This window comes from Schistocerca gregaria, chromosome X, assembly GCF_023897955.1.
Source record: "Schistocerca gregaria isolate iqSchGreg1 chromosome X, iqSchGreg1.2, whole genome shotgun sequence".
In the NCBI taxonomy this organism is placed as follows: Eukaryota; Metazoa; Arthropoda; class Insecta; order Orthoptera; family Acrididae; genus Schistocerca; species Schistocerca gregaria.
The window spans coordinates 778,643,325-778,670,084 of NC_064931.1; the positions used below are offsets into that span (position 1 = coordinate 778,643,325).

Here is a 26,760-nt window from a genome sequence, read left to right on the forward strand (position 1 = left end):
GTCGAATGCTGGCGTGATATAGAACGGCTTGTCATAAAAGAGGAGAAAATGCTGAGCCTGATTGGCTTCATAGATTCTGTTGTTGATATTCTCATTATGAATGTAGCAGGTGACAATTTCATAACTGAAATGTATTTCCCGGATTTGGATAAGGAAGGAGCTAAGAGTTTACCAGACAACTGACTGTAAGTAATACCTTCGGTGGCATCAGTATTTAAGGTGAAGTCCTTAAATACTCCCTTACATTACACACAGCTTATGCAGAAAAACAACCCTGTGGTTAAGTCAGGAATTTTCATCATGTTTTTAATGACGATAGCTAAAAAAGATGTTGCAGTTTTCGTCTAGTCGTCTAAGGAGCATGTTCTGGGGGATCAGTGTATTATTTCATTCTGCTTAAAAATTCAATGACATTCAAAGCTGTATTGCTCCTATGCTCGTCTCTTTTTTTTTATTTTTTATTTTTGTATGAACTGCAGCTGGCTACATCACAACAGGCTAGCTGTACCAGCTGACTGTCCAGTGGTGTCCTAGTTAAATGCGTTGCTGAAGTTGTTGTCCCACATTATTGCTAAGTCTATGTGCACATAACCCACAGCATAAAACGTAAACTTATTATCATACTTGACTGTACTCAAGAAAGCTGGGCTGTAGATCCGTTGAGGTTCTAGCGTGGAAGAACACGCAGTGCAATGTTTACATCAGGTTTATTCTTGTGATGAAAGGATTATAATAATGTACTTTCTTTTACAATAGTGTCTGAAGATAGCTATTGCATAGCAAAAACCAATAATTTTATTCCAGAATGTGTGAGATATAGTTAAATAAAAATTAAAGAACAACATGTGAAGTTACCTATTTCAGTCATCTATGTCTAAATCTACATCATCACTCTGCTATTCAGTGAAGTGCCTGGCAGATGGTTCAGTTAACCACTTTCAAGCTGTCTCTCTACTGTTCCACTCTTAAACAGCACACAGGAAAAAGAGCACTTAAATTTTTCCGTGTGAGCCTTGATTTCTCTTATTTCATCATGATCATTTCTCCCTATGTAGGTGGTTGCCAACAGAATGTTTTCCCAATCTGAGGAGAAAACTGGTGATTGAAATTTCGTCAGAAGATCTTGTCACAAAGAAGAACGCCTTTGTTTTAATGATTGCCACTCCAATTCGCATATCATGTCTGTGGCACTATCTCCCCTATTTCACGATAATACAAAAAGAGCTGCCCTTCTTTGTACTTTTTCGATGTCATCTGTCAGTCTCACGTGATGCGGATCCCACACCACACTGCAATACACTAGAATAGAGCGGACAAGTGTGGTGTAAGCAGTCTCTTTAGTAGCCCTGTTGCACCTTGTAAGTGTTCTGCCAATGACTCAGTCTTTGGTTTGCTCTTCCCACAATATTATCTATGTGATAATTCCAATTTAGGTTATTTGTAATTGTAATCCCTAAGTATTTAGTTGAATTTACAGCCTTCAGATTTGTGACTTATTGCGTAATCAAAATTTAGCGGGTTTCTTTTAGTACTCGTGTAAACAACTTCACACTTTCCTTTATTCGGGGTCAGTTTGCCACTTCCCGCACCATACAGATATCTTACATAAATCATTTAGCAATTTGTTTGTGTCATCTGATGTCTTTATAAGGCGGTAAATGACAGCATCATTTGCAAACAATCTAAGATGGCTACTCAGATTGTCTCCTACGTCGTTAATATAGATCAGGAACAATAGAGGGCCTATATCACTTCCTTGGGAAACGCCAGATATTACTTCAGTTACACTGGATGACTTCCTATTCCTATAAACTGTGACCTTTCTGACAGGAAATCACGAATCCAGTCACACAACAGAGGCTATATTCCATAGGCACGCAGTTTGGTTAGAAGACACTTGTGAGGAATGGTTTAGAAAGCCTTCTGGAAATCTAAAAATATGGAATCAATTTGGCATCCCCTGTTCATAGCACTCACTACTTCACGAGTATAAAGAGCTAGTCGTTTCGCAACAAAGATATTTTCAGAATCTGTGCTGACTGTGTGTCAATAAATAGTTTCCTTTGAGGTACTTTATAACGTTCAAATATATGTTCCAAAACCCTACTGCAAACCAATGTTAGTGATAAGGGCCTATAACTCAATGGATTTTTGGGTATTGGTGTGACTTGAGCAATTTTCCAGTCTTTAGGTACGGATCTTTCTGTGAGTGGGTGGTTGTATATAATTGCTGAATATGGAGCTACTGTATCAGCATACTCTGAGAGGAACCTGACTGATATACAATCTGGACTGGAAACCTTGCTTTTATTAAGTGATTTAAGCTGCTTTGTGACACCGATGATCTCTACTACTATGTTTCTCATCTTGGCAGTTGTTCTTGATTGGAATTTAGGAATATTTACTTGATCATCTTTGGTGAAGGAGTTTCAGAAAACAGTGTTTAACAACTCTGCTTTAGTAGCACTGTCATCAGTGTCTTCACTGTCGTTATCATGCAGTGAGGGTATTGATTTTGACTTGCCGCTGGTGTGCTATATGAATGACCAGAATCTCTCTGGGTTTTCTGCCAGGTTTCGAGACAGAGTTTCATTACGGAAATTATTAAAAGCATCTTGCATTGAAGTATGTACTATATTTTGAACTTCTGTACAACTTTGCCAGTCTTGGGGATTTTGCGTTCTTTTAAATTTGGCATGCTGTTTTCACTGTTTCTGCAACAGCGATCTGACCAGTTTTGTGTACCATGGGGGATCAGTACCAACGCTTATTAATTTATGTGGTGTATATCTCTCAATTGCTGTCAATACTATCTCTCTGAAATCATTCCACATTTTTTCTACACTTACATGATCAGATTGGAAGGAATGGACACACTCTTAAAAAGGCATTAAGAGCATTTTTATGAGCTTTTTAAATAGATATACCTTGCATTTCTATTTTATGGTTGTGGGTGTTATGGTATTCAGCCTAGCAGCAACTGCCTTTTGGTCGCTAATCCCTGTATTCATCAAGATACTCACTGTTTGTCCCACATTATTTGTTGCTAAGAGCTCAATTATGCTTTCGTAACCATTTGCACTTAGTGGGCTCATGAACTAATTGTTCAAAATCATTTTCTGAGAAAGCAGTCAGTACAATTTCAGATGATGTTTTATGCCTGCTGCCAGCTTTAAATTTATAATTTTTTCAGTATAATTGAGGGCAGATTGAAGTCACCACCGACTATAACTGTATGAGTGGCGTACCTATTTGAAATGAGACTCAAGTTTTCTTTGAACGGTTCAGCAACTATATCATCTGAGTTGGGGGGGGGGGGGGGGGGGTCAGTAAAACCATCCAATTAATAGTTTAATCAGGTTGTCAAGTATAACCTCTACGCATACTATTTTGTAGGAACTATCTACTTAAATTTCACTACAAGGCAAACTACTTCTGACAGCAATAAATACTCCACCACCAACGGTATTTAAGCTATTCTTTCTGAACTCAAAATGGTTAGTCATACCTCGCTAACAGGAAACAAAGGGTGTCAGTGCAAGGGACTAGTGAATTAAGTCATCGGTAATCATCAGAATGGGAAGAAATTACATGTGGTGTCCCACAAGGATCCATCTTAGGGCCATTGCTTTTTCTTGTGTACATTAATGATCTCTCATCAGTTACACTGCCAGAAGCAGCGTTCGTTTTGTTTGCAGATGACACGAGTATTGCAATAAATAGTATGTCAAGTGTAGTTCTAGAAAGATCTGCTAATATTTTCATGGATATTAATAAATGGTTTAAAGCCAACTCACTGACATTAACTTCGAAAAGACTCACTATATGCAATTCAGAACCTGTAAGAGCTTCCCACCCAGCATATGCATAAAGTACGAAGAAGAGCAGATAGAAGAGGTTGACAGTCTTAAATTCCTGGGATTACAACTTGATAATAAATTCAGTTGGGAGGAGCACACCACAGAACTGCAGAAACGCCTTAACAAATCTGTATTTGCAATTAGTGTTAGCAGACATAGGCGACATAAAAGTGAAAAAGCTTGCATACTTTGCTGCTTTCATTCCATAATGTCATATGGTATAATATTTTGGGGTAACTCTTCAAGTCAAACAAAAGCTTTCAGAGTCCAAAAGCGTGTAGTACGTATTATTCGTGGAGTAAACTCACGGACATCTTATAGAAACCTCTTCAAAGAGCTGGGTATACTAACTACTGCCTCTCAGTATATTTACTCCTTAATGAAATTTGTCCTAAATAATATATCTCTTTCCAACAAACAGCTCAGTTCATACATACAATACCAGGAACAAATATGATCTGCACAAGGACTTAAAAGCACTTTAGTTCAAAAAGGGGTCCACTACTCAGGAACACTCATCTTCAATAATTTGCCAGCAGACATAAAAAATTTAGTTACAAATAGAGATCAGTATTAAAAGGAGACTGAAAGACTTACTAGTGGCCAACTCCTTCTACTCCATTGACGAATTTTTTAAATAGAAACAAATGATGTGTTGTATATATTTATACTATTAGTATTGTTATTTCAGCTAAAAAAAAGTGACATGTTCCACATCCACGAGGATCTCCTCAACACGGATCTATGGAACGACAACTAATCTAATCTGGATCGTTTGGAAAAATTTTGGCTGAACTTACTTCTGGCTTTCTGTACCTATAAGTGTTTGAACTTCAGTGCCTTCCATTAGGGCTTGGAGCTCTGGTTCTTTCCTAACACAGCTACAACAATTTACAACTATAATACTGATCATTTCTACAAGTAACTGTGTTTTACCTGTCCCCTTTTAGACAGATGCCCTTTCTGTGTTTCCCTGAGGCCCTCTAACTTAAAAAAAAAACTACCCAGCCCCTTCCACATAGCCCTCGCTACCCTTGTAGCCATTTGTTATCATTGTTATCATCATAAACTGTTACTTCTCCTGACATGGCAGAATTGGATTTAATCCATAATGAGAATTGTTCTCCATTAATAGACAGGTCCAGTATACACTCCTGGAAATTGAAATAAGAACACCTTGAATTCATTGTCCCAGGAAGGGGAAACTTTATTGACACATTCCTGGGGTCAGATACATCACATGATCACACTGACAGAACCACAGGCACATACACAGGCAACAGAGCATGCACAATGTCGGCACTAGTACAGTGTATATCCACCTTTCGCAGCAATGCAGGCAGCTATTCTCCCATGGAGACGATCGTAGAGATGCTGGATGTAGTCCTGTGGAATGGCTTGCCATGCCATTTCCACCTGGCGCCTCAGTTGGACCAGCGTTCGTGCTGGACGTGCAGACCGCGTGAGACGACGCTTCATCCAGTCCCAAACATGCTCAATGGGGGACAGATCCGGAGATCTTGCTGGCCAGGGTAGTTGACTTACACCTTCTAGAGCACGATGGGTGGCACGGGATACATGCGGACGTGCATTGTCCTGTTGGAACAGCAAGTTCCCTTGCCGGTCTAGGAATGGTAGAACGATGGGTTCGATGACGGTTTGGATGTACTGTGCACTATTCAGTGTCCCCTCGACGATCACCAGAGGTGTACGGCCAGTGTAGGAGATCGCTCCCCACACCATGATGCCGGGTGTTGGCCCTTTGTGCCTCGGTCATATGCAGTCCTGATTGTGGCGCTCACCTGCACGGCGCCAAACACGCATACGACCATTATTGGCACCAAGGCAGAAGCAACTCTCATCGCTGAAGACGACACGTCTCCATTCGTCCCCCCATTCACGCCTGTCGCGACACCACTGGAGGCGGGCTACACGATGTTGGGGCGTGAGCGGAAGACGGAATAACGGTGTGCGGGACCGTAGCCCAGCTTCATGGAGACGGTTGCGAATGGTCCTCGCCGATACCCCAGGAGCAACAGTGTCCCTAATTTGCTGGGAAGTGGCGGTGCGGTCCCCTACGGCACTGCGTAGGATCCTACGGTCTTGGCGTGCATCCGTGCGTCGCTGCGGTCCGGTCCCAGGTCGACGGGCACGTGCACCTTCCGCCGACCACTGGCGACAACATCGATGTACTGTGGAGACCTCACACCCCACGTGTTGAGCAATTCGGCGGTACGTCCACCCGGCCTCCCGCATGCCCACTATACGCCCTCGCTCAAAGTCCGTCAACTGCACATACGGTTCACGTCCACGCTGTCGCGGCATGCTAGCAGTGTTAAAGACTGCGATGGAGCTCCGTATGCCACGGCAAACTGGCTGACACTGACGGCGGCGGTGCACAAATGCTGCACAGCTAGCGCCATTCGACGGCCAACACCGCGGTTCCTGGTGTGTCCGCTGTGCCGTGCGTGTGATCATTGCTTGTACAGCCCTCTCGCAGTGTCCGAAGCAAGTATGGTGGGTCTGACACACCGGTGTCAATGTGTTCTTTTTTCCATTTCCAGGAGTGTATATGTTGGTGCGCCTGCTGCATGCATCTCCTTCTATTTTTAACTAAACATACATGACTAATTTGACTTTCGTGCATACATTTTTTGTGCTTCCTTCTGACCACAGTGTTCAGTCATAATTTTGGTTACTGTAGCTTGAGTAGATGTCAGTTCAGATGGTTTTAAAGTACTTAACCTTTGTATACATAATAGCAAATATTGTTCATCAGTGCATGTCACTGTTCTATGTCTCTGATCGAACAAATAGGTAAAAAAACTTGTTGCTGCAGTGTATGAAAGAGGTTGATGAACAGTTAATGACATTGCTTCCAACCATCTAATGCCCTCCCTGCAATTTGTCCAGTGTGTGTGTGTGTGTGTGTGTGTGTGTGTGTGTGTGTGTGTGTGTGTGTGTGTGTGTGTGTGTGTGTGTGTGTGTGTGTGTGTGTTGAAAGCTTAAGAACTTAATGTTTTTCTACCCAGAAATTTGGTTAAATGTCATCTTAAAAGAATTCTTCAGAAAGGCACCACGAAATTTTTTCAGATGATTCATCACAGCTGCAGACCCTATCACATTGAAAATTATATATTCTTTAGAACCTTAGCACAGGAGGCTCCCCTGTATCCTCACTTGGATAGGTTGCTCAGGAGTATTGTTTAGGCATACAGATCTCCTTCTGTGGACTCATTGTCATCCTATGAGCGAAAGAATTGCATGATGGCAAAAATCCAAGGGTATCTGTGGCTCTTAGATTTTTTTTTAAGCATAGTAGGGCATACTTAACCATCTCACCTGTGGTTACTACAAAATTTTTTGGAGTGTGACTATGATAATGCGTCCACATGCAGTAACATTGGCACCCCACTGTTTACCAAATTGTTTTCAACTATGATGTAAATATGTGAGTGCCATTTTGTCCCTGGGTGAAAATACCTTACCAACATTTCTTCACAAGTTAAATCATTGAGTATCAATCTGGTCCTCCGGATTTGAACCTCGCACACACATGGTGAGAGACCGCTAGAAGTTAAGCCTGGTTGTTCTTGGTTTAGATGATGGTGTATTGTTTGTTTGAAAAAACCTTTTTACATGGAGGAGGCCCTGGAGAACTAACTTGAAACCAAATACAAATAACAATTGCATGGTAGTAATCCCATTTCAGTTCCTTTGGCTGATAGTGGGAACAACCTGCATTATATTAAGCCACAGAGGACCTAGAGGTTCATCTGCTTCTTGTAGCACTGACAAGTACAGCTAAAGAAATAAGATGTCTTTTGTTTTTATTAACGACTTGTCTTGGGAAGAGTCTATTATGTTGCTAGGAGGCAGCCAATAACACAAGGTTTAAGAAATGAAAATATATATGTGGATCAGCTGTTGCCCGTGCAAAAATGGACAGGTTAAATATGGCACAAGTGTTTTGTGGGTTCTAAGAAGGCAAGGCTTACTCTCTGCAGTATGCATAAATTTCCTATCTGAAATTGCTTCTGTACATATAGATGTTTTTGGTGATTTCATCCCTTTATGACAACTCGTGCAAAACTTTTGCTGGTCTTTATAAAATGTCTGCAAATGACAGATTATAAAATTGTTTCTGGATGAATTTCAACAAACATGAGAATAATTTTATCAATTTGAAGACTAAGTGCACATAATTTTTTTTTCAAGCCCAATGTGTTAATATAAAAGTAACAAATCATTGTTTACATTGTTTTTAGAAACATTGTGACTATACCATTAATATTTATATTTTTTCTCTCCATAGGGTATTTTGGCTGCTGTACCAATGGCATATGTGTTGCCAGCAATAATATACCTGAAGCTAGAAGAAGGTGGATATCTTGCTTATGAAAAAGCTCCTGCTATAGCTTTAGCACTTGCGGGAACATTATGTGCTGTTGCAGGATTTGCATCTCTGATAACAAACTTCCATTCGGCAGCATCCTGTAGCCATGGCCACATCATGCAATACTGCAACATCACTAACTAGGATCTACGCCTGGCATGACTGTCATACATGCTTGGGTGTGTGTAGATTTCTTTTAAAGAATCACAGAATTTTTTGTAATTTTTGCACTGTAACTCATTTTGCAGTTTAGTCACTGCACGTAATGAATCTCTCTTCCTCAGTATATTTTGCAGTATTTGTTAATTGGCCACTGGGAATGAAAATAATTGTTTTCTGTGGAATGATATTTTTACTGTTGTATATATATCTGTACCTGCACTGCATTTGGTGAAAGTTCCTTTATTGTACTTGTGATCTCTGTTAGTTATCTAGAGAAGAAATGTGAACTTTTGCCTCACTATTTTCCTTACCAAAAATAATGAAGGTAAAAGATGAAAATTTAAGCTTTATGTTGCACAATTTATCATTTTGCTCAGGAAATAGTCTGTGTTCATTGTTCTGCAGTTACTACTTCTGTTTGTAACTACAGAGAATGCTTGGGCTGTGAGAAAAAATATTGTTAAGGACTATTTGCTGTGTTATATAAAGATGTTTTCTATGCATTACTTTGCAAGAGCAATTTACTTTTTATATTATATTTATTGTTTTGATGCCAGTGGTATAAGTATCTTACAGATACTAGTGTGATTTTAATTCAAAGGATAAATTTCATAAGATTCTAATCTCACCATTTGCTGAGAGAAACTCAGAACAAATGGTTTTGACAAGTTACTACTGTTTCAAAATACTAAAGTTTAAGAAAAGTTGCTGTCTTTCTCCAGCTTTTCAAAAGAGTATTACAGTTAAAATATATAAAGTATTGAAGCTTGCAGTCTTCATAATTGCAATATATTAAATTGATGGGCTTTCATAAGTGGACCAACTTGTAAAAATGTTACAAATATTATACAATGAATAAATATATTTCTGTCTTGCATGTTGCCAAAGGTGTCATTTTATTGAAAGCACTGTGAATACTACCTTAGTTCACAGTTGATATTTTAAGTACCTAAATCTAGTTCTATAGGCTTGAGCCAGGTCCCTCCCCCCCCTCCGCCCCCCTTCGATAGTCTGTAGTATGTTACGTGCAGTTATCTACAAATGATCATGTGTATTTTATAATAACCTGTAAAAAGAGTGCTAGATAGTTATGTGTATCACTTTTTGCATGAAGTTTTTATAAATGCAGTTATTTTTGGGTGTTTTCTTAATACAAGAAAGTTATTGGAAAATATGGGAAGCTCCTTGGACTTAAGTTATATTTTCTGACTATAAATACATCAGCTAATAGATAAGCTTTAAAACTGAATTAAAAACTGTCTTGACAGTCAAGACTATTCTTAATTCAATTTTGAAAATGTTACCAAGACCAGTGATTTTCTCCACGAGAAACATTCTAAAAAAATTAATAATAGAAAAGCATCTTGTGATTGTTTGAAACATCACAGTGAAAAAACAGCTGTTATGATTTTATAGGTCTGTAAATTTCATTTTGATCATATTTGTGTACTTTTACTGTAGGACAGACCATGTTTATGAGCTAGAAAATATATAAAGTTTACACACACATTTATAATGCACAAGTTTTTAAGATGTACTACATGCTATACACTACCTTCATCAGATTGATTAGCTTGTTTCCTGTCAACCACTGTGCTGTGTTATTGAAAGATATGAAAATAAATATCTACTTAGAAATTTGTTGATACAGCACTGTAGTATTGCTGTGTACACCACCATTATAGTATTATAATGCTGTTAAGGCTTTGGTGAACTCGGAAGTTTAAACTTTTACCTGAAGAGGTAGATAAAAAGATTAACTTTAAAAACTAAGTTTGCATTCTCAAAATGGCCTGTACGAAGTGTATTGATAATGGGACTCGGATATAGTCCACTGAATAATTAACTTGGTTTCTGGACCTTAATGGTCAATGCGTGCACACACAAGCGCTCTCTCTCTCTCTCTCTCTCTCTCTCTCTCTCTCTCTCTCTCTCTCTCTCTCTCTCTCTCTCTCTCTCTCTCTCTCTCTCTCTCTCTCTTTTGTGCTGTAATGTAATTTGAATGACAATAAATCACTCAATTCTGTAACAGTTTTTATATGCAATTTAGTACAAAATTTATTACAATGACAGGATTGTTATAAAATGTATATTATTCATGTTAATTCAAAGTTATGTGGACATTCAAGAATAAGTTACAGTTTAAGTTGCCATTTAAGTATCTCCAGTCAACACTCATAGCAAAGTATGTAGAAACACTCCTTTAGCATAAGGAATTTTTGCTGCTAATGTCAATCTTATGTTAACCACATGAAAAACTAATTTCCACCTATCTTAGTTGTGAATTCGTGTTTGTGTTTGTTACCTCAGTGTCTCGATCCACTAACATTATAATATATAGTATATACATGCCATAAACTCTGAGAATATTAAAGCTAGTGAAAAGGATTTTGCAAAATGTTTCTAGTTTTACTTTCACTATGATCATCAAGGCCCTCCTGCAGTATAAAACCCTTTTTCATATTAATTTGGCAGGTCCTGCTCCTACAATGTTACTCCGTGGTTCAAGAAAGCATATACTGATCCAAACTACAGTTGTTAGTTATTTCAGTTATGGTTTGGAGATATCCTTAATCCTTATAACTGTCGCTGCAACTGACACTTAAGTGTCAAAACCAGCTACGAGCCAGTGCGGCTGATGCTGATAAGCGTCTGCACTCACTGTCTGATTACTGTCGAGTTTCAGCGTGATTACTAGTTTTTCTGGGAGTTTCATTACATATGGGTAACGTCAAATATCCGCGATTACAAGACTACTGGAAGAAAGAACCGGTGTTTGAGAATTGGGGAACAGCGATAAGTATTGGCAGAGACCAGTATTTGATCATATTACGCTCTCTGCATTTTGCAAAAAATTCACTTCCAGGAAACCCGAAACCAGACGATCGTTGCTATAAGATACGATCTACATCAGATTATTTTCACACGAGACTGTCTAAAGTGTGTTACCCGGGAAGAGATTTATCAATAGATGAATCGACAATTCTTTGGATTATTTATGTGAACGAACGACTATCCGCTGGCTGAAAAAACTATTCTTTCATGCCATTGACATGCTAGATTTCCATTCTCAATATCTGTACAACAAATAATCAGGAAATAAAATGACCTTGTACGATTACAGAATGAACATTATAAAGGGCTTCCTTCCACCATTGGACGTTCCACAAAATGAGAGCAAGAAACATCACGAACATGTGTTGTGCAAAAGCAGGAAGCTACTGCAGGGAAGAAGCAAGTTATGAAGAAGCAGTGTAAGAAGTGCGCGGAAGAAGGCAAGCACACTGATATACCATAAGAGTGTACAACCTGCCCAGAAAAACCTGGATACTGCTTGAAGTGCTGTATAATTTCCCATAAATAGCAAAAATGCGATAATATCGGGGAAATTCCGATTATCAAAGGCAACTTCTTTTATTTCTTTCGACATTGCATGATTTCTTTTTATGACATGAAAGGTTAGACCTTTTTTTCATGAGTACTCAGAAAATGAGGTTTTCTTTTAAGTTGACATATAATGTGTTGTAAAGCATACACTTCAGTTTTTTGCGAAAGAATTTGTTGTGCTAAATTTGTTTTAATAGCGCCACAATTGAAGTGATGGGAGTCATGAGAGAGGCATCCATGTAGGGTGTGTTTCACTTACTAATTTCTACACATCCCGGTGTCCCCTGGGCGTCTATCATAAATGTAGAGGGCTAATTCTCTCGTACCAGGAGCAAACATGCTGCTAAATAGAAGACCTCTATCAGAGTCAATCTTAAAAATGCGCATTTGAAGTAAATATAATTTCAAATGAATCCAGTTTCTTGTTCCCTTTTTTTTCCTTCTTAAGAATTTGTAGTTTGGAATCCAAATTTTTCCTGAATGCAGTGGATTTGTTACTTGTTTGAACTGTATTTTTGTTACATTATCAACAAATCGCGAACATTTGAATGACGCCTGTGACCCCTATAGGTGTCGGATAGCAAACAGACTTTAAAACATGACCACAATACAGTCGAAGCTTATTTGAAGTAATGCATCAAAGATGTCATCATTAAGTCAGTATAGAATACAATCCTACAGATCTTACAAGGTCTTGACGTCAGCCTGTAGCTCAGGTGTGCCTAGGAGCATCGTCTCCGAGCGGTGCCTGCCGTTTCAGTGTGTTACCGGCCCGTACTCGAGCGTTACCAGCTCGCACTCGCACGTTGCTGGACCGCACTGGAGAGTTGCGCGTCTGCACCGATGCCGCAGCGAAAGTGTTAATGCATATAGAATGGATGCAGTTTCATTGTGGACATGATTAATTTGTTATTTCCCTGAAAGTGTGCTGTCTATATATGAACCAAAACACTTGCATCCCAAACAGGCCTGTTTGGACCAATCTGTTGAACATGTATATTTGTTTTTATCTGTTAACCTTGAAGTTATTACTCCTAGTTCTTGCCTGTACAATAAGGTTTTGATCATCACCACTAAGGCTTGGCAAACTAACTGCACAATAAACATGCCACTGGCATACATTATAATTAGATGCTTATCTTAAGCAGAAGATTGTTCAAATGAGATATGAAGAGAAATTGTCCTAAACTGGAGGGATATATTAATTTATATTTCTTACTGACTATCTCTCTTGGTACCTCTTCATCGTATATAATTCCTGTAAATTTTTGTCTGACTCCTAAATGTGTTTCTAGTTTTTTTTTTTTCCTAGTGACATCACACATTTTAAGCTTTGATAAGTGTGCATCATGATGCACTTTGCTGAAAGCACTCTCAAACAAACTGATTGAATTTCTCTGAGTCATGCTAAAGAGTACATTAGAAGTTTCTCAGTAACTATGATCCAAAGGTTTTAAGTACATAATGATAGAAAAATTCAACCAAGGCCCACTGGAACGTCATTTTGCAATTTTTTGGTCTATTAGTTGGGACGACCATCCATCAATTGTAGATTTTCTGTAATTACATATGTTAAAGAGTGTGTTTGTTACTGTTAAGATGGCTATATCTGCATCTGGGGACTATGAACTGATTTCAGAACCACGTCTTACATCCTTTGTTAATCAAATGTATGTATGTGCTAAAGAAATGGAAGTATGAAACAAACGCATTAACTTATGTGCTGAGGACAAAATTAAGGGCAAAATGATCTCCCTATTCCGTATGAAGACAACATTCCAAAACAATGTTCAGTTTATCACATAGCAGGTTACATTGTCGAAAAGCTTAGTAAAGAGAGCAGCTGTGTGAAGTGTGCTCAAACCCTTATGAATGAAATGGCGTCTGACACAGTAGCTGCAACTTTCACTGCCATGAAGGACTTTGATTCAATAAATTGTCTTTCTTATTTGACTTACCCATCCGAAAGTGTTTTCAGCATTCGTTTACATGTTGAAGTAGCCTTGAAAAGACACTGTCTTCTGTCTCAAGTCTATGGGATAATCTGTATTGTGAGTGTTTTGACAGTACTAATGAAACTGTTTTATGAACAGGTGATATAGGATGTTGTGTTACTTTTTCTTAAGCATAAAAGAAATCGACGAAAAGCTCTTGTCAGCTAAGCCTGCAAAGTCATCACGCAAGCTTTCCGAATTTTCTGACCACAAACAGCTACAAATTATATGGTTAAGTTTATATTATCTTTCATCTACATTTACATCCACATCCATACACCTCAAGCCACCTGACTGTGTGTGGTGGAGAGTACCTTAAGTACCTCTATCAGTTCTCTCTTCTATCCTGGTCTCGTATTGTTTGTGGAAAGAAAGATTGTCAGTATGCCTCTGTGTGGGCTCTAATCTCTCTGATTTTGTCCTCATGGTCTCTTCGCAAGATATCCGTAGGAGGGAGCAATATACTGCTTGACTCCTCGGTGAAAGTATGTTCTCGAAACTTCAACAAAAGCCCATACCGAGCTACTGAGCGTCTCTCCTGCAGAGTCTCCCACTAGAGTTTATCTATTATCTCTGTAACACTTTCGCAATTACTGAATGATCCTGAAACAAAGCACGCTGCTCTCCGTTGGATCTTCTCTATCTCTTCTATCAACCCTATCTTGTACAGATCCCACACCGGTGAGCAGTATTCATGCAGTGGGCAAACAAATGCACTGTAACCTACATCCTTTGTTTTCGAATGGCATTTCCTTAGGATTCTTCCAATGAATCTGTCTGGCATCTGCTTTACTGATGATTAATTTTATATGGTCATTTCATTTTATATCACTCCTAATGCCTACTCCCAGATAATTTATGGGATTAACTGCTTGCAGCTGCTGATGTGCTATATTGTAGCTAAATGATAAAGCTTCTTTCTTTATTTCTATGTATTTGCAGTCCATTACACTTGTGTACATTGAGATTCAATAGCCATTCCCTGCACCAAGCGTCAATTTATTGCAGATCCTCCTGCATTTCAGTACACTTTTCCATTGTTACAACCTCTCGATATACTACTGCTTCATCCACAAAAATCCTCAGTGAACTTCCGATGTTATCCACGGTCATTTATATATATTGTGAATAGTAATGGTCCTATAACACTCCCCTGCAGCACACCTGAAATCTCACTTACTTTGGAAGCCTTCTCTCCATTGAGAATGACATGCTGCATTCTGTTATCTAGGAACTCTTCAATCCAATCACACAATTGGTCTTGGTAGTCCATATGCTCTTACTTTGTTCATTAAATGACTGTGGGGTCTGTATCAAACACCTTGCGGAAGTCGAGAAATGGCATCTACCTGGGAACCCATGTCTATGGCCCTCTTAGTCTCGTGGACGAATAGTACGAGCTAGGTTTCACATGACCGTCTTTTTCGAAACCCATGCTGATTCCTACAGAGTAGATTTCTAGTCTCCAGAAAGTCATTACACTGGAACATAATACATGTTCCAAAATTCTACAACTGATCAACATTAGAGATATAGGTCTATAGTTCTGGACATCTGTTCGATGTCCCTTCTTGAAAACGGGGATGATGTGTGCCCTTTTCCAATCTTTTGGAACGCTACCTTCTTCTAGAGACATACGGTACACCGCTGGAAGAAGGCTGGCAAGTTCCTTCGCATACTCTGTGTAAGATTGAACTGGTATCCCAATCAGGTCCAGCAGCCTTTCCTGTTTTAAGCGATTTTAATTGTTTTTCTATCCCTCTGTCATCTGTTTCGATATCGACCATTTTGTCATCTGTGCAACAATTTAGAGAAGGAACTACAGTACAGTCTTCCTCTGTGAAACATCTTTGGAAAAAAGACATTTAGTATTTCGGCTTTAGTCTGTCATCCTCTGTTTCAGTACCATTTTGGTCACAGAGTGTCTGGACATTTTGTTTTGATCCACTTACCGCTTTGACATAAGACCACAATTTTTTAGGATTTTCTGCCAAGTCAGTTCATAGGACTTAAGTTTCAAATTCGTTAAATGCCTCTTGCATAGCCGTCCTCACATCTCTGTTTTACTCTGTATTTTTGATTGGTACATGCCCCTATAGATGATTTTAGCATGTTAAGCTCTATTTTCATCTTGGTCTTAAATTCCAGTAGTCATGATGCCTTCAACCAGTATTTTGTTAGCGTAGTGGAAAGTGCAATAAATGAAATTTATTTCAGTCTAAGAGCCCACAGCCAATACAAAAAGTGTAAATTACCCATTTAAAAACTGGGAGGAAATGCACTCTGAGGACCTTTTAAAAATAGTGAAGTCCTATATGCATTCAGAGTCAAGATATCTGTTGTATGCCCTGCATAGTACGGAAGGAAATAATACCAGAGCTTGTTCAGCCACTAGCTACAGTAATTAACGAGTGTTTATCTTCTGGTGTCGTCCCAAATTTCCTGAAGGTAGCACGGACAGTACCAGTCTACAAATGAGGTGACCCATGCAAAGTGTCTAGCTTCAGACCTATTTCAACAATACCCATTCTTGCTAAAGTCATAGTCTGTAATGGAACATCAGATACAAAATTACTTTGAAAACAATACTCTCTTCCAGGACACACAGAATGGTTTTTGCTAGGAAAAGAAAACAGTTACAGTGGTACTGGACTTAATCACGAAGATAAGGGAGGGTTTGAAGATAAATAGTTTGTGGCATTGACACTCTGCGACCTGAGCAAGGCATTTGAGTGCATCTCACACAAGATACTGATTAATAAGCTGAAGTGTTATGGTATTGAAGGTGTGGCTGTCCAAGCTACTCTTCAATTCTATCTTGAAAACTAAAGACAAATAGTATCAGTCCATGGAGCAACCTCCCCTCCTGTTCCTTATCTATGTCAATAAATGGTATCTTTGACATTCTACAGTTTGCTGCTGATACTACACTCTTTGCCAAGGGGAAAATGGCTGAGCAAGCTCTGTTGGCAGCAGATGTACTCTTTGAAAGGATTAAAGAGTGGTCCATCCAAAATAAAATGAAAATCAATCAAGAAAAAATACAACACATGATATGCAGTCTCAGCAGCGTTGGCTACCAGGACAACATGGAAGCTGTCAAACTATTAGGCTTCATGGTAGACAGCTAACTGACAATGAACGAGCACACAGAGTATGTGTGTTCCAAGTTCTCCTGTGTTATATACCTGCTAAGAAAACTAAAAGGTGTATTGTTGAGTGGTACTTAAGATAAGTAAATAAATTAGTGAAATCAAAGTGAAGTATAAATTAGAAAATAAATGAAAAACTTGGTTTAGTTTAGAGAGTTACATGCTGGCAAACAGTGGGCAGAGCAGAAGAGACAATGACCGTGAAGTCAGCAAGTTCCACATAAGCGGACGCTGTCGATTCAGCTGTCAGGGCATCGCCCGACCAGCTCATGTGTTTCTCAGTTGTCATATGTGATCAAAGGCCCTCGCCTACATTCCAAGAGCCAATGACCGACGTTAAGAAGATTCTTGGAGAAACTTTTCAACGTGACTGCAGGAAGAGACTACATCTTACACAGAAGCACCAAGTTCGCCACTGTAATGGAATAGCAAGCAGCAGCCTTGCTGCCAGAAGACAGAAATTAGAAGGTATTTCAAGACTGATTTTTACGTACCCGAGTGACTTGTGAGGACGGGTAGGAGATGGCCTCACATCAGCAGTCACCTGTTAGCTGGGATGAAGATCAGACAGCTGAAGACTGGCAAGCTGGAGCCCGTTGTTCGAGTCTGGGACACTGGCCTTCCCCTGCCGCGCCGCTTTGCTGGCCAATGCACAACACTGACACGAGGCCGCTTAGAGAAGAGAAACACTGGGACGCCACATCCAAGGTATTACCATTCGATGCACGACTTCACTCTCAATAATTAAACGGGCCACCATACGAGGCGCGTCTCCATTCAACTGGGCGAGGTGGCGACACGAGATACACACCGCCAGGCATAATCAGACGCCACCGCTGCCCCAGCAGAAGGCTTTGCAAATGACACAGCTGCCGCTCTTCGAGCCAGAACATCCAGTAAGAAACAGCTGTACAAAACTTTCAATAAAAGTTATCTTATGTAAAAATGCTGTTTCATTCTGCCTCATACCCAAGCCAAGGAAGAATCCACTCTGCCCACATGTTGTTAAGAGAGAAAAATTAATTTATTTACGATTTTCGCCCTGACATAATGCTTTAGAATTAAATGCCCATTGCAGTAATGCTCATCCTGACAACTGACTAGCATCAAAAGAGAAAACTCAGTTACATTTGGTGACAGAACTGTTACATTTAGTGTCAGAACTGTTACATTCATTCACACCTTATATTGAGCCAAGGGTTTTTTCTCTGACACCAAATGTAACAGTTCTGACACCAAATGTAACTGAGTTTTCTCTTTTGATGCTAGTCAGTTGTCAGGATGAGCATTACTGCAATGGGCATTTAATTCTAAAGCATTACGTCAGGGTGAAAATCCTAAATAAATTCATTTTTCTCTCTTAACAACATGTGGGCTGGGTGGGTTCTTCCTTGGCTCGGGTATGAGGTAGAATGAAACAGCATTTTTACATAAGATAACTTTTATTGAAAGTTTTGTACAACTGTTTATTACTGGATGTTCTGGCTCAGAGAGTGGCAGCTGCCTTATTTGCAAAGCCTTCTGCTGCAGCGGCATCTGATGATGCCTGGCGGTGTGTATCTCGTGTCGCCGTCTCGCCCAGTTGACTGGAGACGCGCCTCGTGCGGTGGTCATTTAATTATTGAGAGCGAAGTCGTGCATCACATGGTGATACCTTGGATGTGGTGTCCCAGTGTTTCTCTTCTCTAAGCAGCCTCATGTGTCAGTGTTGTGCTTCGGCCAAAGGAGCGGCGCGGCAGGGGAAGGCCAGTGTCCCGGACTCGAACAACGGACTCCAGCTTGCCAGTCTTCGGCTGTTCGATCTTCATCCCAGCTCACAGGTGACTGCTGATGTGAGGCCGTCTCTTTCCCGTCCTCACAAGTCAACCGAGTACGTAAAAATCAGTCTTGAAATACCTTCTAACTTCTGTCTTCTGGCGCTGAAGCTGTTGCTTGCTATTCTATTACAGCGGCGGACTTGGTGCTTCTGTGTAAGATGTAGTCTCTTTTTGCATGACGGTCTTCGGCACTGAAACTGACTGGAAACTACTGCTACTCTTCTTTTTGGGCCCACTGCGTCTCGCGTATTTATTCACTTCAGTTCACTGGAGGTGAACGACTTCAGGGTCATTGCCTCTACTTTTTACTTTGGAAATGGAAAAAAAAATGATTCCAAGTGAAGGCAAATTCGTAAGTACCTCTTACCATCGTTTACACATTCCTTGACTTTTCTTAATGCCATTTTCACATACCCAATTTAGCAAGTGGAATCATTTGAAAAAATTGTTTGAAATATGTGCACAGTAAATCATAAAGAACCATGTCGTCCATTATTTATAAAATTTAGATTATTATATTTTTGTACACCAGGCATGAATTACTTGAGGGAAATCATTTTGTTTGTTCACATGATACAAGAAATGAAAATTTTATGCTCCCCACTCACTTTCTCAATCTGCATGCCCATGGACCTCAGTATACAGGAAATGAAAATTAATAATAAATTTAAAGGGAACAAGGTAATGCAGATGAATTTAGGTCCCTTAAAAGAAAGCTATATAAGGTACTGACACTAAAATGTTATTACTCACAAGATGAATTCAGGCAGGGCAAACTGGAAATTTGAACTGAATGGAATGTGTTACATCGCCCAAGAAATATCATTATAGTGTTATTATTTATTTCAATGTTATTATTTATTAGTTTAAAAACGATTGTAACTGTATTATAAATTTTTGACATGTCTTCTCTGCACAAACCAAACGGATTGCAAATGCATGTCATGAGATGAGTAAACCACAATTCCACAATATTTCAGCATGCATATGGCTTCCATGTAGCCTAAGAGTCACTGTATAGTGTGTTTCAGAGGATATTTAGTGTATTAGTATAATTTCTCCTTCAGCCTCTTCTGTTTGCTGTTGACAAGTGCTTTGGCAATAGAAGTTTGAATAGAATTAAAGTTATTCATCGTTCTGGGTTTGCATGGTGGTTTGTGTGATATAATAAATATGTAAAGTTTTGGATGTTAATTATTGCAGTCACAACAAATTTGTTGTTTTGTGGTGTTATCTGAGTTACATAAAGCCCAGAGCAGTCAATGCAAGCCAATATGGGAAGCAAATGTTTTCCTTGCATGTCTTAGAGCTTATATTGGACCTGTGAAAGTTTTTGTGATGGGTACATTGCAAAGTACATGTTTTTAAGACATTAGAAGCAATCTGTAGTGCTAAAGGTCTTCATAGTTTGTGTGAAAATTCACTCTATTAAGTTTAGCATACATAAAGCATGCCAATCTGTATTTGCCCTGATTTTACAGCAAGTTATTGCCTTTTCTTCCATTGGTTGTGAAAACTGGTTAGAGGTAGGGGCTTGCCTTCTTTTAATGATAGCCAACTTATAAATAGAATATGCCTCTTAACATTCCTGCCCAGATTGTCTTTGGATGAAATTTTGCAAATACATAACTGTGGCTGAATAACAATGACATTAATAATGTGAGTGTGAGGAAATATGATTTGTCCATGCACGACTCAGAACTATAGGTGCCAAAGCTATTTGATCATGGAATGAGTCATAACATATATACAGAATTCCCAAAAGGCTGTTTTCTCTAAAACACAGCAATAATGTTATACACAGATTAGGGGGAAAGTCTCTTGAGGAAGCCTTTCCACTTATATTTTAAAATGTCAGGTTTGTAACTTTTTCATTTCTGTTGGCAGGGAAAGTGCTATATAATGCATGTATTTTTCTACAGTGATTAAAAAGTATTCCCCAACTTTAAATTGTTTTTCTATATTTATGGTCAGTGACTAAGTTACTTTTCCTTAAAATGACTTGGTTATGAGCTAAAAAACTTGTTAAGTAATTTATGTAATCAAATGATAATACTAGAATTCATAGATCTTGACTGTTACCTACACGAAGTTTGCAAGTTAATATCAGAAATCATTTCAACAGCATGTTATGAGCTGAGCAAATCTCTTAGAAAAGCTCCAAGTTAACTCAGATTATCATACTACAGGGTGTCCATAATTAATATCCTAGATTCGAAATACTGTAGAAAGGGAACCCTCCTCAGAACAATGTCAAATTTGAACAGCATATCATTGACACAGGAGAAAACATTATGGGAAAAAATGACCAGTATATGGCACTGTAAGCATCTTAATATGCACACTAATAGATGAAAGCCACATAGCTGTTCCTTAATTTGCATCAGAGACAACCAACATGATTGTTTTCTTGCGGGATCATCTGCTGCTGGTAAAGCTCTTTCACAAGAATGGTGACTGTGCACCAGTACCTTTTCAGAAATCCTGGACACTGAAGGGTATGAAAAAAGACATTGGTCCAATGTCTGCTAAGGGTCTGGAGAAAATCATTAGCAAAAATGAACAGATTGGTTCTTTAGAGTTGCACTGTGGCAGAGAGAGTAAGGTAGTTGATTGAACGTCTGTCAGAGATGTGGCTACAGTATTGCAGGAGAGTGTGAGCAGAGTTGTGAAAATATGCAGTATATGGGGAACTCTCAAATCCTGGATATGCCTACGAGTATGGCATATACAATCCTATGAAACATCCTGCAGTGTTATCCATAAAGAATCACCCATGTTCAGGAGCTGCTTTCTTCTCAGCTGCCAGCAAGGCAAATGTTCACTCTGGAATTTGTTACTCACATGGAAGTGGACAATGAATGGCCACAGAACATTCTGTGGATAGATGAAGTACATTCCCATCTCCAAAGACATATCAATATGTGGAATTGCAGAATATGGATAATGAAAAATCCAAATGCATGTCAACTGGTAGCAATTCATTCTGCATAGGTGACTGTTTGGTGTGGGTTCACAGCATTGTTTATTATAGGGCCATATTTTTCAAGGAGATGAGTCCTGTTACCTGTTCTGTCACTGGTAAATGCTATGAGAGTCTTTCGCGCAGCAACATCACTCCAACCCTATGCAGCATGGAGGTGTGGGTGGGATCATTTTTATGCAAGATGGTGCTCCTCCACACATTTCAGAGCCAGTGAAGTGGTTACTTTAGAACAATTTTGGAAATGCTAGAAGTAAGAGCTATAATTTCCCCACAGCCTCATTGTTTGCATCACCTGATGTTAATTTGTGTGATTTCTGGCTGTGGGGTTATCTGAAAGATGTGTTTAGTGATCCAATTATGAATGGAGCTAAACTGAAGGCATGCCTTGTCAACTCATTTTGAACATGACACATGAGACACTCTGATCTGTTGTGGAACATGCTGTTTCTTGATTTCAATGTGGGGTTGATAATGGTGGACAGCATATTGAACAAGTCTTGGGCAGTCTCATGATGATTAGAGACCAATGTCATTTTTTATGCAGTTTTTAAACTCAGGAGAGTTAAAATCAGATTTTTCCCATCTGATGTAGTATGACCTTCCCTTGATGGATGAGCTTTCCTAATGAACAGTCCCACAACTGCCAACTGCCAAACTTGTGCAATCATGCACACTTAACAGTACAGATGGTGTAAAGTGCAACTCAAACCATAGCCATCATAATGCAATTCATCTGTCATTTGTACCTAACCCATTTACATTAATATGATTTCAGTGCCATCTGTGGCTAAATTTTTTTAAAATTTATTTTCATTTTTGTTCCCTGACATTTCCCCCTATGTCAGTAATATTCTGTTCAAATTTGACATCAATCTGAAGAGTGATTCTTTCTCTATGGCATTTTGGAACTGAAGCTTTAATTATGAACACCCTGTATTAAACATACACTATGTGATCAAAAGTATCCGGACACCTGGCTAGAAATGACTTAAAAGTTCATGGTACCCTCCATTGATAATGCTGGAATTCAGTATGGTATTGACCCACACATAACCTTGATGACAGCTTCCACTCTAGCAGGCATACCTTCAATCAGGTGCTGGAAGGTTTCTTGGGGAATGGCAGCCCATTCTTCGTGGAGTGCTGCACTGAGGACAGGTATCGATGTTGGTCAGTGAGGCCTGGATGTTGGTCGGTGAGGGCTGGCATGAAGTCAGTGTTCCAAAACATCCCAAAGGTGTTCTATAGGATTGATGTCAGGACTCTGTGCAGAAAAGTCCATTACAGAGATATTATTGTCATGTAACCACTCCACCACAGGCTGTGATTTATGAAGAGGTGATCGATTGTGTTGAAAGATGCAATTGCCATCCCTGAAATGCTCTTTAACAGTGGGAAACAAGAAGGCAGTTAAAACATCAATGTAAGCCTGTGCTGTGATAGTGCCATACAAAACAACAAGGGATGCAAGCCCCCTCCATGAAAAACATGACCAAACCATAAAACCACCTCTTCCAAATTTTACTGTTAGCACTACATGTGTTGGCAGATGACGTTCACCAGGCATTCACCAGACCCACACCCTGCCATCAGATCACCACATTGTGTATCATGATTTGTCACTCCACATAACATTTTTCCAGTGTTCAATTGTCGATATGCTCCTTACACCAAGCTAGGCATTGTTTGCAGTTACTGTCATGATAAGTGGCTTTTGAGCAGGCGCTCGACCATGAAATCCAAGTTTTCTGACCTCCCATCTAATTTTCATAGTACCTGCAGTGGATCCTGCTGTAGTTTGGAATTCCTGTGTGATGGTCTGGATAGATGTCTGCTTATTACACATTATGACCCTCTACAACTGTCAGCAGTCTCTGTCAGTCAAGAGACAAGGTCAGACTGTACACTTTTATTGTTTACATGTTTCTTCATGTTTCCACTTCGCTATCACATCAGAAACAGTGGACCTAGGGATGTTTATGAGTGTGGAAATCTCGTGCACAGAAGTATGACACAAGTGACAAGTAATCACCTGACAACGTTCAAAGTCCGTGGGTTCCATGGAGTGCGCCATTCTGCTCTCACAATATGTAATGACTGCTGAAGTTGCTGATATAGAGTACCTGGCAGTAGGTGGTCTAGTACCTTCCGCCGCGGAAGTGAAACACGCGCCTGAACAAATGGACGTGGTCAGCCCACAGAGGGCTCCGCCTCCGTGGCGGCTATTCCGCACAGCGGCTGTCGCGCAGCGTGGGCGCCACCGCTATGCCACATGCAGACAGCGGCCAATAGCCGCTCCCTCCGGTTTCATATATAGGGACCCGCTCTGCCCTAGTCCAGTCAGTCTGGTACTCGCTCTGAATTTCATTTCTGTCTCGGCGGCACTGTGTTCTGGTCATTGCTCATTGCTGACATTTGCCTGGCTCTGGTTCCGAGTGGATTTACTGTTGGTGTGTGCTGTTGTGGTTTCCACAAGACTCCGTTGTTTATCTCTTCCTTGTTGTGTCGGTCCTAGTCGGTCGTGGTCGGTTGTTGTTAGTTGTCATCAGTCTGTCGTCCGACTCGTCCTGTGTTTACCCGGTGGTGCGTGCTCCACCGCCGGCGGCTTCCCCGCCTGGCGGCTCCGATCCGCAGCCCAAGGCGTTCCCACTGTAGGTTTTGGTTACAACATTGGCGACGAGGTAAACGGAACATAGGAGTATGGAAGAGAAAATGCTCACGCTCTTAGAACAACAGCAACAGCTCATGTGACAGCAGCAGCAGCAGTTGGAGGTCTTACAGACGACACTGCAGTTGCTCTCGGACAGGGCCAATAAGTGGGATTCCCACCCACCTCTTCTCCCAGGTGCCCCGCTTCCAGACACGTTCCCACGTCTGCCGTCGTTCCTACCGTTCAACGACGCAAAAGAGGATTGGGAAACGTACCTGCATCGTCTGAAGCAACGTTTCACGGTCTTTCAGGTGTCGGATGACTCTCTGCAGTGGTCGTTATTCTTGTCTTGGGCCTCACCGGACACGTTTTTCTTGCTCCGCAAGTTGGCACCATTGGCCGACCCAGTGGCTCTCTCCTTTCACGAGATCTGTGTGTTGCTAACTATCTATTATTCCCAGCGATACCACGTGGTTGCGTCTCGCTTGGAATTCCATCAATACCACAAGCAGCTGGGTCAGTCCTACCGTTCCTGGGTGATTGATTTGCAAGGCCTCAGCCGCTAATGCAACTTCACGTGCACCAATCAGCAGTGCAAGGCGTCATATGCAGATTCGTTAATTCAGGATGTGGTCGTTCAACTGGCGCCCGATCCAGAGGTCCGCACTGCGTATTGCGCATTTCTTCGAAATTGCTCAGGCGGCGAACGAACGTCTCATGGCGCGGGTCCAGGTGGCAGCGCTCGAGTCCACTTCCCGGTCCACTCCTTCCCGCCGTCTTCAGAGGGCACCGCCGTCGAGATTCCTGGCTGTCTGACGCCTCTATGGCGTCCGAACCGCCGGTCGCCCCTCGACGTCGGCCGCGTGGCCCCTCCCGCCGTGCCCCCAGTGCTTCTCGGCCCACACTCGAGCTGACCGTCCCCATCGCTGGAAGACCTGTTCGCTCTGTGAGAAAGAAGGCCACCTTCGATTAGTCTGTCGTAGCCGCTTGACCCGCCCCCGTCCCGCCCCTGCAGGCCAACAGGAAGCCGTCCATGCTTTACACGCAGTTTCCCATCGGACCGACACATTGGCTCAAAAGTTATTCCTCACCCTACGCATCTTTAACGAGGACGTCCGTTTCCAGGTGGATACGGGGGCCACAGTTTCTTTGGTCAATCTGACGACGTATGCACGTCTCGGGTCTCCAGAATTGTCCCCACCCTCTCGGAGGTTGGTCGCCTACGGCGACGGTTCCATCCCTCTCCGTGGGCAGCTTTCTGTTATGGCCATCTACAAAAACGTTTCCCAGCCCCTTACACTATTTGTGGTGGACCACCCGTCGGCTTCGGACATTTTTGGACTAGATGCGTTTACACGGTTTGGCTTTTCCATTCAAGACGAAGTGCAGTTCGTTTAAACTACGGTTCCATTTCAGGACCTAGACGATCTGTGTGCGCCCTTTTCCTCCCTGTTTTCGGCAGACCTGGGCTGCGCTTCCGATTTCCAGGCACACATCACTTTACTGCCGAACGCACGGCCTCGCTTTTGTCTGGCTCGACCTAATCCGGTAGCTTTGCGTGTGGCCGTCAAGCAGGAACTCGATCGGCTCCAGGCTGCGGAGGTTATCGAGCCAGTACAATCGAGTGCCTGGACAACGTCCTTGGTGGTCATCAAGAAACCCAATGGATCGCTTCGTCTTTGTGGGGATTTTGGGGCTATGGTAAACGCTCAGCCTTTGGTCGAAACTTATCCCATTCCTCTACAGGAAGAGCTTCTCGCTAAACTGGCAGGTGGCGAGTACTTTTCTAAGATTGATCTGGCAGAAGCCTATCACCAATTGCCGTTGGATGAGGAATCGCAGGCCATCGTCGTCATCAACACGCCTTTCGGTCTCTATAAATACAAGCGTCTTCTGTTTGGCATTTCCTCTGCCCCTGCGATTTTCCAGCGGTATCTCGAGCAACTTACGCAACCAATACCGGCTTGTGTCAATTACCTCGAGGATATCTTAGTCACGAGGCGCACGTGCCAGGAACATCTGGGCAACCTCAGTACCTTATATCACGCCCTGCAGGCTGCGGGTTTACGTTTTCGGCTGGAGAAATGCAGTTTTTTTCAACCGGAGGTGGAGTACTTAGGACATTGGCTCAGTAAAGATGACATTCGCCCTTCGGACCACAATGTTGCAGGCATCGATGCCCTTCCCCCTACACAAAACTTATTCGAACTCCAGGTATTTTTGGGGAAAGTAAAGTATTACCTAAAGTTCTTACCCCAAGCCGCTCACGTCGCGCATCCCCTAAATTGCTTGCGTCACAAAGGGGTACCTTACACGTGGACTTCTGCCTGCGATCAGGCTTTCACCGCCTGAAGAC

The 26,760-nt window shown here is 41.1% G+C and overlaps 1 protein-coding gene across 4 annotated transcripts in view; it reads left to right on the forward strand.

Annotated features, from left to right (window-relative positions):
• The window catches only part of LOC126299451 (putative sodium-coupled neutral amino acid transporter 11), a 58,373-nt gene extending 49,078 nt beyond the window's left edge, over positions 1-9,295 (forward strand). For all 4 annotated transcript variants that reach the window (XM_049991364.1, XM_049991365.1, XM_049991362.1 and 1 more), the window contains one exon: positions 8,176-9,295. In XM_049991364.1, the coding sequence (XP_049847321.1) occupies positions 8,176-8,400 (225 nt within the window). In that variant the 3' untranslated portion in view covers positions 8,401-9,295. The remainder of the gene's footprint in view (positions 1-8,175) is intronic.
• The last annotated feature ends 17,465 nt before the right edge of the window (positions 9,296-26,760 follow it).